The sequence below is a fragment of the Sebastes fasciatus genome, chromosome 19 (assembly GCF_043250625.1).
Source record: "Sebastes fasciatus isolate fSebFas1 chromosome 19, fSebFas1.pri, whole genome shotgun sequence".
Classification (NCBI taxonomy): Eukaryota; Metazoa; Chordata; class Actinopteri; order Perciformes; family Sebastidae; genus Sebastes; species Sebastes fasciatus.
Genome location: NC_133813.1, coordinates 19,962,391 through 19,978,186, shown reverse-complemented (window position 1 = coordinate 19,978,186; position 15,796 = coordinate 19,962,391). Strand labels below are relative to the sequence as shown.

Sequence of the window (15,796 nt, the reverse complement as noted above, 5' to 3'; positions counted from 1 at the left end):
TGCTAACATGCTGCTGTTAAAGCTACCACGAGGAACTTTAATTTTATGTTGATTTTGGCGGTCCCTGTTGGACAAAAGCGGTAGTGTTTCCGAGCACCAGATTCCAATTAGAAAACCTTTCATTTTACTGCAGCAGGGTCTGACAGCCTGCCCTCCTCAGTCCTGGTTCTAGTTCTCCCGTGCCTCCCTTCCCTCCAGCGTACCCAGCAATACGGCCTGAGTCTCTAGCAGTATGGTGTCGGTGTTGGCTCCACAGCGGGGACCTGCATAGCGGCGTAGCGAAGCGCTCTCCACCTTCCGCCGGAGCTTTGACTGCATGTAGAAGGCGGCAGCGAAGCCGGATCTGGGTCTGTCCGTGGTGGGCTGGTTGCTGCCAGAAGCCCCGCTGTAGTTTCTGGTGAACCTGCGTGTTTTCATCTGACTTCGCGCAGAATTCCGACTCGGTGGCACCGATGACAAGCATTAGGAATAACTATAAAGAAATAGCCAATGACTGACATGGCCACCCCTACACCCCAAAAATCTAAACCAGCCATTGTAACATGATTTGGTTTTCCTGTTTTCAAAGGCAGTTTGTTCTTTTGGAGAAACACCTGTCTGTTACAACAAAAGACAGTTCTCGCAATCATTTTCCACCACCTTCTATTTTCCTACCGGTCACCTTTTGTGAATCTGCGAGCAGTGGCTTCACCTCTTTGTTCTCTTTTGTACCGATATCACAAAACAACACGCAAATCTAAGTATTTATCAGCATCTTAAATCTGTAAATCCAGTCTTCCACCTGAGTCAGGCTGAATGGTCTTTCAGTGAGTCTATTTCCTTCCCAGAAACTCAGACCACAGACCACACACACACACCGACAGACATACTCACACACACTACCCTGTCGTGCCCTACGTTACCCGTGTCCCACACAGAGGTGAGTCCTCAGTACCCAGAGCTAATAGGCTTATAATGATGCCTATCCATTACCAGGCACTCCAGAGGCCCTACCATTGTTTTTCCATTCATTCATTAAGAGCAGCCTGGGAAGGCACAGTGGAACTAACAACAACTACCAGCATGCTTAGATCAGGAGGCAATTTGGTGTGTGTGTTTTAGGATGAGTGTGTGCGCGCATGTTTAAGCATCCCACCACTTTGTTCGGAAAGTGTTTTCTTCAAGACTCCCTGTTTAAACACGCACACACGCGCACTACTCGCACGCATTCCTCTCCGCTCGCCTGTTCGCTTTGAACCGGGGCCGTCAAAGCGTTTGATGTGAAACTTCAGCGTAATTTCTCTTCCTCTCCAACATATTAACCAGAACCGGCCCAGAGAAATTCCCCTCGGTTTTCCGTAACCACCGGAGTGGTCGTCGGGGAGAGGGGAAGCGGTGATGAATTTGATGCTGAGAACAATCAAACATAGGTATGGGCCGAATCTATCACCCCACACTCAAAGAGAGCAACCAGAGGCCTGCGCTCCGGATGATTCTGACAAAGGAAAAGCAAAGAAAAACCACATGAATTAATTTAATGCACACAAATAAATTCCTTTAATCTCGCTGCCATGTCTTTCCCCCAGCGGATAAGGCCAGAAGGAGCTGTCGAGAAAGGAGAGTAGGGTAAAAAAAAAAGAGGAAATTATATGCTCTTTTTCCTCGTATTGCACATTTGCACACTTTGTTCAGCTCAGCTAAGGGAATTGTCATGCGGTTGCAGAATTGGTTTGAGGAGTGTGACCCTGTTTTAAGTAATTCAATGGATTTGGCTTCCTCCCCGTTGTCTGTGTGCACTGTTTAACTGTGGCTCTCTGGTTCTAATGTAGTATTTGCTGTGTTGTATGTGGTGGATCAAGTTTTTATGTTTCGCATATGTGAATGCTTGTTTTAATGTTTACCATTGAGTCACATGCAAGCTTCTTTTTCTCCCTGCCAAACATATACAAATACACTTTTAAATAAAATTCCAAAGAAAGCCACTATAATAAATTAACTGATATTATCAAAGTATTGTGTGACTGCAGTAGACCAACACTTCTCAGAAAACCTCTTAACAGCGTCTTTGTCTGATCCTGTGTGGTGTTGCGATATCATTTACAGCACAGCTGCCTCTCCAGCCTGCGTCCACATCAATGCTGGATCACTTGTTCCCTCACAAAACACATGATGCTCTTCTTTTCATCTCCCTCTTGATTATCTTCATCCTTTTAAAAAGAAGACAGATGGTACTTTTTTTCAATAAGCCATTTTAGACAACAGCTGAGAAGGGAATTTTCTGCAGATGTTTTCATTTCTAGTAATAGTTTTGTCCCAAATCCACGACCATCCTCTCTATTTATTTCTGTTGATGTAGTTGCTCAGTGCAGATCAGAAACACACATTTTCACTTTTGCTCTTAAAGGAACAGTGTGTAACATTTCAGGTGATATTTTAGCAGAAATAACTATGTTTTCATTAGTATATAATCACCTTAAAATAGGAATTGTTGTGTTTTCGTTAGCTTAGAATGAGCTCTTCATATCTACATAGGGAGCGGGTCCTCTTCACAGAGTACGCCATGTTGTTCAAACCAAACATTGGCTCTAGAGAGAGCCTTATGTTTTTACGTTAGCTGAAGGCCACCGTAGTTCTCCGACATGCTTGTGAAACTGCGGTAAAGTGAGCCGCAGAGTGTAAAACTGTGGTATCGCCAGCCGTCGTCTGACTTCCATTGCTCCTAAAGTAGTGTTATAATGGTAAGGATGACCTCTGAGCGAGGCGAATGGCATTACCACGATTTTGCACTCTGCGCCTCATGTTACCACAGTCTTGGAAAGTGAGCGGAGGGGTACTCTGCTGGTTGCAATCCGCAACCACACAACTAGATGCTGCCAGATCCTACACAGTACCTTTAATGTGGACAAATGTAGGGGAAGGGAATCTCTAATGTCCATTTTCACAGACATGAGGCTGGTCTTCGCAAAACTAACCTTGCTTTTGTAGACAGTGACTTTTGGCAATAGTGAAACTAATGTGCACATGAGGCTTTTTGACTCAGCAGAGAAGGAAAAGCACAGGTGATACATAATGTATAATCTCCTAATAATAGTCCTAATAACGCTACTGCTAGCATAGATGAATGGATTGTTCATCCAACTGTAGGGATTGGATGTTTTATTACCTAAGAATAACTGTATCATTACAGAGGATGATGTGAGGAAACATTCAGTTGTTTCCTCACATCATCAGTTTAGAATTTTATTTCTGCAACATTCAGTGTTAATTGCTCTTCAATGGATGGAAATAAACAGAATGGACAGAAATGGGTTCGGTCGGGAAAAATTGCTCCTCAGCCATGTTAAAATGTCACAATCACGGTGTCTGTGCCTGTCTGAAGACCATAAGATATCAATGTCTTTCATCATGTGTTGACTTCTGCCTTCCAACCAGTAGAATTAAGACCTCCCTTTCAGACCCACATTTGGTAATAATGAGCTGGCCACATGCAAAATATGACCACAATACAAGAAAAGTGTTTTCATGCACTCTTTAGTTAAAGTGAATGTACATGTGCTCACCTCAAGATAATTACCATTCCCCATCTGCATACGCAAGCAATTAGCTACTTTTATATTTCAAAATAATTTCAAAATGAATACATACAAAGTCAAAAGCACATGTGTTTGTGTGTGTGTATCAATGTATCATACACAAGCCCAAGCAGACTCTCCTGTGAGGTCACCATGGGTCAACGCCCTGCCCTGCAACCTCTCAGTCCTGTCCCACAGGGCCAAGCGCTGACAGTGGCCCAAGGCACTTCCACACTGCACGGGCTTCCCCTGACACACACACACACACACACACACACACACACAACCCCACCCAAACACACACATACACACATACACACACACACACTACAAACACACCACAACACCTTAATGATTGCCAGCTGGAGCTGGGCCACTACCTGCAGTTGTAGCGTTGCTTTTTCATTCACACCAGCGCTCGAAGCAAGAACACATTCATATATCTGTGTGTGTGTGTTTCTGTTAATGTGTGTGTGTGCGCCCCCAGGCTACAGCGGCCGCCACCCGTGCCCTGAGAGAGAGTAGCATGAACCTTAACCCAGAGGTGGACGGGACGATCATCAAGGTGCCCGTTCCCAAGTGAGTCTCTTTCTGAAACACACACACAGAAACACAGCCCCAAGGGCAGAAACACTTTCCTGCTTTTCAATCTTTTCTTTACACCTTTTACTTTTCTTCTGTTATTCATCTGTTTTCCCAGTTTCTGTACCATGAAGTAAGACTGGGCGATATGTCCAAAATCTTCTATCCCGATATAGATCATTTACTCGATAACGATATATATCACGATATAGAATGTTTTTTGGTAGTTCAAAAAATAAATAGTCTATATGAAATAAAGCCTATTTGTGTATACTACTGTATGAATTAAATACTTAACAAATGAAAATTACTGAGTATTTTCTAATTTAATTAAGAACTTTATGGCAAAATGTTTATACATTTATAATTTAAGTTCATAATTTCACGTGAAATTATAGAGAAATTACAAAAAAACTGAATAAATATTTCCAGCTTACACTATTTTCATGCAGACAAAGAGAGAGTAATATCAATTTAGAATATAAGACAATAGTAGTAATAGTTGATTTAACTAAGTTTGATCAGATTTTCAGAGAAATTTGAGTTAGTATGTACTTGTTATCAGCTTAGACAGCGTAATTGTGTATCACGATATCTCGATATATGATTTCATCATGATACAATTCCATTGAAAGAGGATAAATTATCATATTGAATTATCACTACTATCAGCGCAATGAGTTATTTTTTTTACTGTTATTTGACAAAATAAATATTTTTAGAATGTTTTTTATAGTTATGTTATATAGTTATGCTATTTTATAGACTAAATAAGTAACCAAATAATTGTGAAATAATCAATACAAAATGTAAATTATCATAAACCTAAACCTTACAGTAAGTCTCATCCATGGTTTTGAATATCTCCCCATTAATAAATCCCTGTAACTAACAGATTTATGGACTTGTTGTCTGTAGATGTATAGAGACCCCCCGTGTGTTGATGTGAGGGTCTGGTCACTCTCTCTCTCTCTATTCTGGATGGACCTCTCTCACTCAGTCTTTCTCTCTCTTTTTCTCTGCCAAGTCAAACAACCTCACAAAAAACGATCCATCCTTCACTCACTAAACCACTCTGTGTGTATATATATAGTATTTTTTTTATTTATTTTTTACATATACACACATGTGCATGTAAGAATACATGTATGAATGCCGGCCTGTGTTTATGTGCATGTGTGTGTGTGTGTGTGTGTGTGTGTATGTGTGTGCGTGCGTGTGTGTGCGTGCGCGTGGAGCAGCAGGTGTTAGTCTGGCAGAAGAGGGACACAAGAGTCAGACTGCTCTCCCCCTGCAATCAGTCTCGGCACGCTCCGAGCCTCCATTTACATTTCCAAAGAGAAGGCGCTCCTTGATTGGCTCTGGAATCAGTAATTAGGCCGTATTGTTTGCGGTAAATAGACGCCGCACTTGGATTGTTTGCAAATAGTCCCCGAGGCAAAAACAACGAAAAAAAAGCCAATTAAGGACAAAGAGGGAGAGTGAAATGGGAAGTAGGATTTTCTGAGTGATTAACAAATGCAAAGTGAATACAAAGTTGTCGGGATCTGGTCTGAGACCTCGGCAAGTGATTGTTGTTAGATGGCTGCTCAGGAGTCAGAACTAAAATGATTAGACTTCATGCTTATGAGCACTTAACATTCTCATTTGGACAACTGAGGACATTGTTTTTTCATTATTCACAGGTCTGTGTTTTACCGAGAGTCTGACTCACCCTTTCTTTTATGGTCTCTATGCAGTTTGAAGTTATGTTGAATTTTTAGCATAGTTTATCTTATTATGCCGTAGCAACTCCTCTCAAAAGTAGGAAGTATACTTTCTCCAACACTGAGAGCTTAATAACATTTTAATAAACATATCTTTGCAATTATTTCATTACTTGGTACAGTGTATCACCATGCTTTTAAGAGGAAACTGCTAGTTGAACCACAGACTGTATATAAGAAGTGGACGTAGTCATTGTGACATCACCCATTGGTTTGTGGTCTGCCGTTTTGAAGCCTCGAGTTTGGCATTTTGGTCGTCGCCTTCTTGGTTTTTTGCAACCAGAAGTGACACTAGAGGGTGAAGCTAAGTAGAGCCGAACGCTGAATAAGACATTATCAGGTGACCAAAATGTTACAATTAACTTTCATGAACTGAAAACACACTGTGAAAGGGTTCAAGCTGTAAGACGAAAACACGGACAACTCCCAGGACAACGCTGTGGTAGCGACTTGTCAATCACAAGGTAGCCACGCCCTAAAGCATCCCCTGCTTTATGGTCTATTTGACTCTAAATGGGACCATAATTTACTAAATGAACATCATACTGTATTGAAGAAGACTTGAAACTAGCAATTGAGACCATAAACTCATGTTTACAATGTTTACTGAGGTAATAAATCAAGTGAGAAGTAGGATCATTTTCTTATAGACTTCTATACAATCTGACTTCTTTTTGCAACCAGAGGAGTCGCCCCCTGCTGGCTATTAGAAAGAATGCAAGTTTAAGGCACTTCCACATTGGCTTCACTTTTCAGACCAGGAAGTTGCCCACTGACTTGAACCCACAGACATCAGCCGACCTAAGCTTAGTTAATATCAGTCGACCTAAGCTTAGTTAATATCATCCTCCATCGTATCTTCAAACTGCATACAGAGACATAAAAGGTGCAGGTGAGTTTGTGTGTGTGGGAACCTTTGCTTGGTGTAATCCATTTACCTGTTTTGTTTTTTTCTCTGTTATCTTCTGTCTATCTATATCTATCTTCTTTCCTCCCTTCCCTGCAGAGTAACGCGGGAACACAGAGAGAACCTCACCAAGCTGGCCAAACAGTTCAGCAACAAGGCTAAAGACTCGCTGAGGAAAGTGCGATCTAACGCCGTCACACAGGTCAAAAAGACGAAGGAAGGACACTCGGAGGACACCATACGACTCGTGGAAAAACAGGTAGGAGACAAGGAGAAGAACAAAACGCTTCTTAATTGATAGATCAGACGGAGAAGGGGAAGTTTAAAGGAAGGTTGAGTCGAGTGGCTAGATGCAAGGGTGCAGCTTTTTCTTAAGTGACATAATTAGAGAAGTGATAAATTCATCATTAGTCCGGTTTTATTCTCTCACATTGCAGAAACATAATGTCATCCTTTACCAGACATACACTAGAGAGAGGTAAAAAGAGAGCCCAAAAGGTGTATTCATATTACATTTTTTTCTGCCTTCACAGATTCAGCAGATGGCGGACAACATGGCAGTGGACATTGACAAACAGCTTGCAGCCAAGACCAAGGAGCTGTTAGGCTGACGGTGATGATTACAAGGTCTTGTTTTTTTTGGGGTTATAGCTGAACCTACAGATGGACACACAAAACAGAATGTCATCCCTATCATGTTTATAATTGACACTGACTCAGTGAATCCCGTTCTCACAGTCCGAAAGCTTCACACAGACGAACGAGTCTCGGCCCCGTCGTACATGTTTTTGGCAGAAACTGGGCTTTCGGTTCCTGCCCACATCACTGGCAAAGATCCGCTCTTCGCTGCTGGGTGATATCTGCGTTTAACCGTCAGCGCATAAACAGAAATTGGCACGGAAACAACAACGACAGACTGCCAGTCACCTCCCTCCTCCCTTGTTACTCTTCCTGTCTTCAAACAAACACCGAGCGAGGGACGAATGGACTTTTAATGGGATTTGCGGGCCTCCTCCTAATCAAACCCCCTTGCCACAAGGGCTGTCTGTTTATATAAAACAAGCGCACCCGTCTGAGTGTAAACTGGCTGTGGGTTTGTCTTGGTGGCGAGAGCGAGAGAGAGAGAAAGGGAGAGAGGGTTTTGTTCCAGAGACGCAGGATATGATTAGCGTGTTGCCAAACATTTGTTTCACATTGATTCGAAGTCTGTTTAAAAAATGCACTTGAGTAGAAAAAGCCTTTAATTTCAGCCCGTGTCTAGGATTGATAATACGGCTACTCTCTCGACAATAAAGTCGGGAAAGTAACATTATTGATGGACTCCATTAAAGAAACACTGCTTTGTACCATGTGCGTCATCTTTCTCTCTCTTGTTTTCTTTTTCTCGGTTTGAAGTCGTCGCCCCCCCCCTCCTCCATTAGTCAGAGTGATAATGGACTTTTCCTGTGTACAGACCTCCAGGCTCCGGCTGCTGGCACCCCAGTTGTCCATTAGGAAAAGAGGCTTTTAATGTTGTGTGCACTTGGCCTTCTTTGTCTTTAAATAACTGCCCTTTTAAAGTCAGGAATTGTCGTACAAGTGGATCGATAACAAGAAATGTATGAATGGGAAACCTACCCGGCGACACACACATGGCTCCGCTTTCACGTATCCGCTGTTTACACCAGCTAGAGGCTTTCCGTACTATTATGTGGTCGGTGTCTTCATCTCTATCATGGTTTCTTTTTCTTCCTCTGCTACTGGCCCATATGGCAGACAGGTTTAATTTTAAAAGTTTGCCCACACACTTGCCCAGTCATTTGATGATGACAGCCGCTGCGACGTTGCAAACTACTAATTAAATCTTAATCAAAAATGCTCTTTTTAAAATGAGGAATAGTGCTGATGCAGATTCCATGGTGGTTTTTTGGTCATCTTTGGTGTTAGGTGGTAGCAGCGCTAAGTTGCACGCTACAGATTGTGGCTTTATTACATTTACCTTGGCTCTCTGTCTCCCCGAACGGCTTTGCTTTAATGGCCTAAACAGACCAGAGTCGTTGGATAAACAAGAGTTTAGCGGAGAGGAGTGGCTGGGTCGGGACAGAGGAGGGGCGGGGTGGAAATGGCAGGTTTTTTGTGGTGATTCTGGGTCCATATGTCAGCAATTTGAGGGCATTGTGTACCTTGGCCTAAAACAGAGGCTTCATGATCGATGGAGGGGTGAAAATCTCCCAAGTCCCTGGCGCAGAACACAGGCAAACACGAGGAAATTGCTTTCAGCTGATAGCTTCATTTTGGTTGACATTTATCAAGTGAATTACCCCTGTTCCTTTCAAATGTTTACTACTACTAGCACCGCCTTTTGACGTATGTGTGTGTTCGTGTGTGTGTTCATGTGTGTGACTGTGTTCGAGTGAGAGAGCAATTCTGTTCTGGTGTGTCCTTTGGCGATTCCTCACAAAAATATACAAGTCTGAATTAGTTCAGTAAACGTTTGATTTGATAGTCTGGCCTTCTATGCGTTGCCGGTGCATTTAAGGAAAGATAACCAGTTGCACATTTTGTACTCGGAGCTTTAACTCGCAACAAGGTAAAGCTGTATTTTTACATGACAGAAATGCAAATGTGATATTCAAAACAGAAGAGACACTAGTCGCGTTTCCATTCACATATTGCACATGCACATTTTGAAGTATTGCATTAGAAAAGCTGTATGGAAACTGCAAAAGGATATGCGGAAAAACTTTTTACGCTCACTTGAAGTAGTTTTTGTCTTTGTCGAAAAAGAGTTGATGCGCTAAACGGATTATGGAAACAACTGACGAATAAGTTCTGACGTAGCGAAACATTTAACTTGCATGACTGATCTGCTGTTTCCTGCTGTGGCCGTCTTCTCAGATATTCCCATAACGTGCAAATGCATGTCTTAAGTCTCCGTGAAACATGGCCAATACAAGCTGACATGAGAGAACAATTAAAACATGCCCAATTGAAACAAATTCCTGATGACTTCATTGACTCCATTTTTTCATCATAGATGGTTAGACGGCCAAACTGACTTGTTTTGTTTCTGGTTTGCAACCTCTACTTCTTCTTTTACTCTGTTTACTGGCGGATTACAGCCATGCGTAACCTATGGCGCCAACTTCTGTCCAAACTACGCTGTAGCAGAGTTTATCTGCTCCAAACCAGTTAATGGAAACGCGCCTAATTTGCATTTTTGCATCATTTTAGCTTAAAATTTGCTTGACAATTGAATAAAACATAACTTTTCCTAATTAGCCGTAAAGGTGATATTTATGGGATAATGTTGAATTCTAAAATGTAATGTAACAACAGCACAAGTAGAGAAGACTCATAATAATGTCAGTTATACAGCAATATCTAACTAAAGTTTGTTAAAATTAGCCAGTACTGGTCATACAAGACCAAGTGAGGCTTAAGCAGCAAAACTCCTGAATGCGCTAAATTGGGCAAGAGTCTATTTTAGTTCTTGTGAATTCATTTGTAAGAAGAAGAATTCATAATTTCTTCTTTCAAAAGCTGCATATTCTCACTTTAAATCATCAAAATGGGATTTTTTTTTTTTTTTTTTAAGTATGCAGACTAGAGCACTTTACTCTTTTCAGAAAGCGCAAATATCAGATACAGAAGAGTACAATTTAAACTCATATTGGAGAAAAGAATCAAAAATCCCTCGAGTGTTGCTCTCTTATCTCAGTCACTCCATCCTCTGCTACTTCATTCTTCCTCTCTACTTCTCAATATCTCTACTTTTCATGCAGATTTCTGCACTGCATTATTCATATCTTCTGAGAGAAGCTCGACACCATGGTCTAATACTAGTTTCCCCAAAAAGACCTACATTATATTGTATAGCCACTGTGCGTATGAAAGAAGAGAGAGAATATGTGTGTGTACATATGATTCCCCCTCTGCTTTCTGTCTTCCCTTTGTGCCGCCTGTGATTACACTCTGAGCATCAAGCCGCGGTGCTCCTGCAGCAGCTGAACCGCTGAGGAGGCCGCGGAGCCGGGGCGGCGACGGAGCCGACCACTTCACCGTAGACAGAATTGGCCAGATCCCACACACACACACACACACACACACACACACACACACACACACACACACACACACACACCTCTTATTCTCTCCCTCTCTCTCTCTCTTCTCATCACCTCTGGAGTGTAAAGAGTGTGTGAAGCCACCCTGAAGATCTCATCAAGGATCCAATCAGCGCGTGAATACCAAATGCACTCTCCTCTTGCGATGTGATGATGGGTGGAGGGGGGGTGAGACATTGAGAGAGCCTTGTCTGGAGCGAAAATCTCTGCATATGCAAATTGAAGACAAAATTTAATGGATTTGATGTTCATAAGAGCATCTCTGACCCTTTCAGAGATGTGGTAACAGGGCTCGCAGGAAAAGAATATGTGCAGATTAGCCTATTAATATTTATAGATGTAATTGGTGGAGCTGTGTGGCATGAGGCCTTGTTGTGCCTGGTGTAATGCAGACCACGTTTAGGCTTAATCCAGGTGGATGCTCTTACCTCCTCTAACAGGGAAATGGCCGGCCATTTTTGGAGGAAGCTGGATATCCTAATAATCAGGTGAACTAATACCGGGCGGCGAGAGTGTTTCCTTCCGGAGCTCTTGGCACGTCAGTCATTCACAGAATTGCTCCTGTCTGGTCTGCGAGCCATTTTAACTCAATGGAACGTGCACTCTTTCCCCCCCCAACGTGCATTTAGAGAGGACCACACGGGCCCCCTTTGGATAGCCTCTATATACCCACGAGGAGGCTCCCCAACCGTCGTACTAGGGAGCAACCAGCACACACACCTCCCGCTTCTCAAAATCTGAACAAAGCGTTCCTCAGTCTAAAGTGGTTAAACTGTCATTTCAAATCGTCTGGACATCGTGATTACCGGCATGGGAGGAATTATATATTTAGCTTTATGTCCGTCGCCATTTCCTCCCCCCGCCCTGATCTGAAGTGACTAGCCAGTAGTGCCCTCGATATTACTATCTCTGAGGAGTTTAAACCTTCCCCCAGGAGACAAGTGTAATCAAGGGCTGCCAGCAGGAGAGAGGGAGAAAGAGGGAGAGGGAGGGAGGAGGATGAGAGGTGTGGGGTGGATGGTGTTGGAGCCCTGTAGTGATGGGATGGTGGAGGGAATGACAATGGACCCAAGTTACAAATATATCTCTGCATCTCGGTCCTTAAAACATACTGAAGTACTCAGACAAGTCCTAAAAGAAAGAAGACAGAAAGTAAGTACAATCTGTCTGGCATGACCTGCTTTTGATTGAAATATTACAACTTTTTTTTGTCAGTATATCTGGACAATATTTTCAGACAATGAAATCCTCTCCTTTTGTTGTAAAAAAAATCCTTTTTTGCACAAAAGACTTAACTATAACCGGCACTTGTCTTTGACCAAATACTAGTAGGAAAACGTTTAAATTGGAGCAAAGTTAATTAGGATTAGGAATAAAATCACTTTCAGCCCTTGCAAAGATCTCATATAATTTTCTTTTATTCAGGCCAAAAGTCACGTTTTCATACAGTAAAACTAATTTTAAAAATCTGCTATTGCAGAAGGATCATTTGTACGGGTTTCCAATACAAATCTGTGAGTGAGTTTATTGAAATAAAACAGAATTATGCAAATGGCTGCACTAGAACTGAGAATATTAATTTCTACTGAAATATCTCCCCACACTGGCAGATTTTTTCACTTATTTTAAGAAATTAAGACTTTCAGCGATCAATAATAGACCAAGTGACTTGGTCAGATGGAGATTTTTGCAGTGCAATAACGGCTTTAAAAAAAAAAAAAAGTCAGCTGACGTGCTGTAGGTCAGCAAGAGAAAACATACACTGCACAAATGAGCAGGAGTGGACGCAAGCATGACGTACATACAGTAGACACGCAGTTCTATTTGTTTTGTTTATTGAGTCATTGTTAATATTCTTCCTAAATTCTTTCCACAATACACTTCTGAAACACATTGTCCCTAAAGCAAATCCACAACCCCCTCCAGGATCTCATCCATCCTGACGAGACTCATTCGTCCTCGATAACGTCACCGCTTGCTCATAAATAAAAGTGACCGTTAGGAAAGCAGATGAACGCGGCCAACGGATTGGACAGGAAGCCAGTTAATCTGCAATCCAATCCGGCCCGAGTCTAGTGAAACCCGGCTCAGCTTGGCTGACCGAGGCCTGGGAGGAAGGAAGTGAAGGACTCAGGAAGCAGTGTTCAGAGCTTTCACCAGTCGTATCCATCACAGTGCACGGTGATGGAAGCATGTGTGTTCATGTGTGTGTGTGTGTCCCTGTTTCACCAGTCATATCCATCACAGGGCTCTGTCTCCAGGCCTGGGCAAGAGAGCTGGAGAGTCATTAGAGGGGCTGGGCTGCAGGCTGCAGCGCTGCACTTTAACTAAACATCTTTTCCATAAAATAAATGCTTCCAGGTTAGCGCGGGTCCCGGAGAACCCAGGTCGCCTCGCTTTCGCTGCCACTCATCTGATCCCAATTACCAGACAGACTAGGTCAAAGCCAGCGGGGACTACATGGGTGCAGACTGGAGTCGTGTGTTAGTTAGACTCCAGCGACAACCCAAGTGTGGCATCCTTTTGGCTTAAATCAACACATCGCCACCACACCATGCCCCACCATGCCCCATCATCCCCGTCACTGTGCAGAAATTATCTGTAATTTAATGCAAACCATAGCACATATACAGTTTATAACCAGTATGGCTTTTGCACACTTTTTTAAAATTTTATCTCATGCTCTTAAGTGGATAAGTATGAGTGAGTATGCGTGGATTTAGTGTCATTTCAGTGGGACATGAAGCTGTTGTGGGGATCAAACCTGTGACTAACCTGCAATGGGGATCTAACCACAAATAGGGATGTACCGATTCAACTTTTTCAGTCCCGATCCCATACCAGTGTTTATTATTAATAATAATAATAATTAATAAGCTGTATGCCTCACTGTGTGGATGTGACTGGGATCCTTCTTTTATATGTAAGGAAACAGGCTTGACTTAAACATTGTTTTCCTGACTTTGTAAATGAAAATGTAACAAATAAATACATAGATATACATTTACTGAATTGTTATTTATGATTAAAATAATAAATTGTACACTAGCAACTTGATAAAAGATCTTCAAAATGAACAGGAATTGCAATTCAGGTACAAACCTTTTTAATGCAGCAACAAATTTGTCAAAACTTAAACAGGAATTAAAATGACAGTATCGGTGCATCCTTAACCACAAAGCCACCTTGAAATCTATCTTACTGCCAAGTTAGAGCATAGAAATATGGCATTGACCCATGTTACTGCTTTTACACATACATAAATACATACAGTATATGCACTTCATATACTGTATCTCAAAAATGGGCAAGGTTGTATGTATGAATGTAGAAGTTTACCTATTTGCATGGCACCTTTCAACAACAAAGCATTTCAAATGGCTTTACATGTGCATACTGAATATCAGGACATGTCCTTTAATAAGATGTCATGTCGTAGTAAGTCTTGCCATGTCACATTATAACACATCTCGTCTTCTTCTTGTCTTATCTTCTTATGTCATGACAGTTATCAGCTGCTCAGATGGAAAAGTTGTCATTATGCACTTTTATGTCATGGCCTATTATTTGATATTATAATATGTCATGTTATACCATATCTTCTTATATCTTGTCCTATAGTGAAAGTTTATAACGTGTATAATCCTCTCCTACTTTTAACTTCTATTCCCTCTATTGACTTTCCACACTTTTATAAAATAAAAAAAGCACAATTACTACGGGCAGGTTTGGTACACACCCTGTTAAAACTGGAATACTCTTAAAGTACACATTTTGTAACAATATAGAACAAAAACTTTGTGTGTAAGCCAGTAGCTTGAATATTTCAAATGCAAGACTTCACCCTCCATCCAGCACATTCACTCCGTTCACTCCAGTTGTGTTACATGTATGAAAGTAACCTGATCTCGGAAGAGAGGAAGAGTCGATCACGGTGATATATATATGTGCTTGTGCATACGTGTGTGTTTTTGTGTGGACACAGCGTGCATTTACATCCATACATTATTGAATAATTGTTTCCTGATGCTCCCCTCTGCTCCAGAATATTAATTACCAAATGATGAAACCGCCTCTTTGGTCTGAGGGGGTTGAGGTTAGAGGAGGAAATGGGGGCCGCGCATGTCGGAGACCGTCCTATTTGATGGGGTTAACTCTCATTTTGAGTGTGTGTGTGTGTGTGTGTGTGTGTGTGTGTGTGTGTGTGTGTGGCGCTATGGGGAGGTAGGAGTGGGTGATGGGGATGGGGGTATAGCACCAGCTTTGTTGGGGTGTTGAGTTTCAGGGGGGAAGCATTTTTCTCACAGTGAATGGATGATGAGAATATCTTGGACAGCTGGAAGAAGCAGTTGTGTTTTTGGCACAGAATTGCTAATTAATGTACCTCTTTCTTGGCACCAAAGAAAGTTATCTTTACGCAAGAGAAAAAAATAATGAAAAGAAGTTAAAAAGCTTGTACTCATATGTCTATTTCGGCCAGGACACTCCTGTAAATAGCATTAGATATATGAGTATTCAGACAAGCACACACATACCAACTTAGCCTGACTGAGAGCTAACAATTTTGTAGGTAAGATCGAGGATAAGAAGCAATACAATAGACATCAAAGACTACTATAATAAGATAACAAAGCATAGACAGTGAAATAGAAGATAAGATATAAAACACAGTTGCCTCATAATAACCTTCCCTTTTATCAAATACTTGCGTTTTTGTATGTTTAAGGTCTAAATTATTTTCTGTGACCCTTTAATTCCACATAAGTAAACACAATTTCATGGATTCATAATGAGCCGACACCAGAAACCTTGTACAGCTCTCACACTGAGCCTGCATGGAAAGGAGGATGGCACCCTCTAGTGAAACTATGATGTAGGCAGAGA

At 41.8% G+C, this 15,796-nt stretch overlaps 1 protein-coding gene across 5 annotated transcripts in view; it reads left to right on the top strand.

Moving 5' to 3' along the window:
- mrrf (mitochondrial ribosome recycling factor) overlaps positions 1-15,796 on the top strand; it is a 53,218-nt gene that overhangs the window by 24,244 nt on the left and 13,178 nt on the right. For 3 of the 5 annotated variants that reach the window (XM_074618231.1, XM_074618230.1, XM_074618226.1), the window contains exons 5-7: positions 4,039-4,130; positions 6,906-7,065; positions 7,340-8,152. In XM_074618231.1, coding sequence (XP_074474332.1) covers positions 4,039-4,130; positions 6,906-7,065; positions 7,340-7,417 — 330 coding nt within the window. In that variant the 3' untranslated portion in view covers positions 7,418-8,152. Of the gene's footprint in view, positions 1-4,038; positions 4,131-6,905; positions 7,066-7,339; positions 8,153-15,796 lie in introns of those variants that run through there. The other 2 variants (XM_074618229.1, XM_074618227.1) reach the window with 1 other exon arrangement.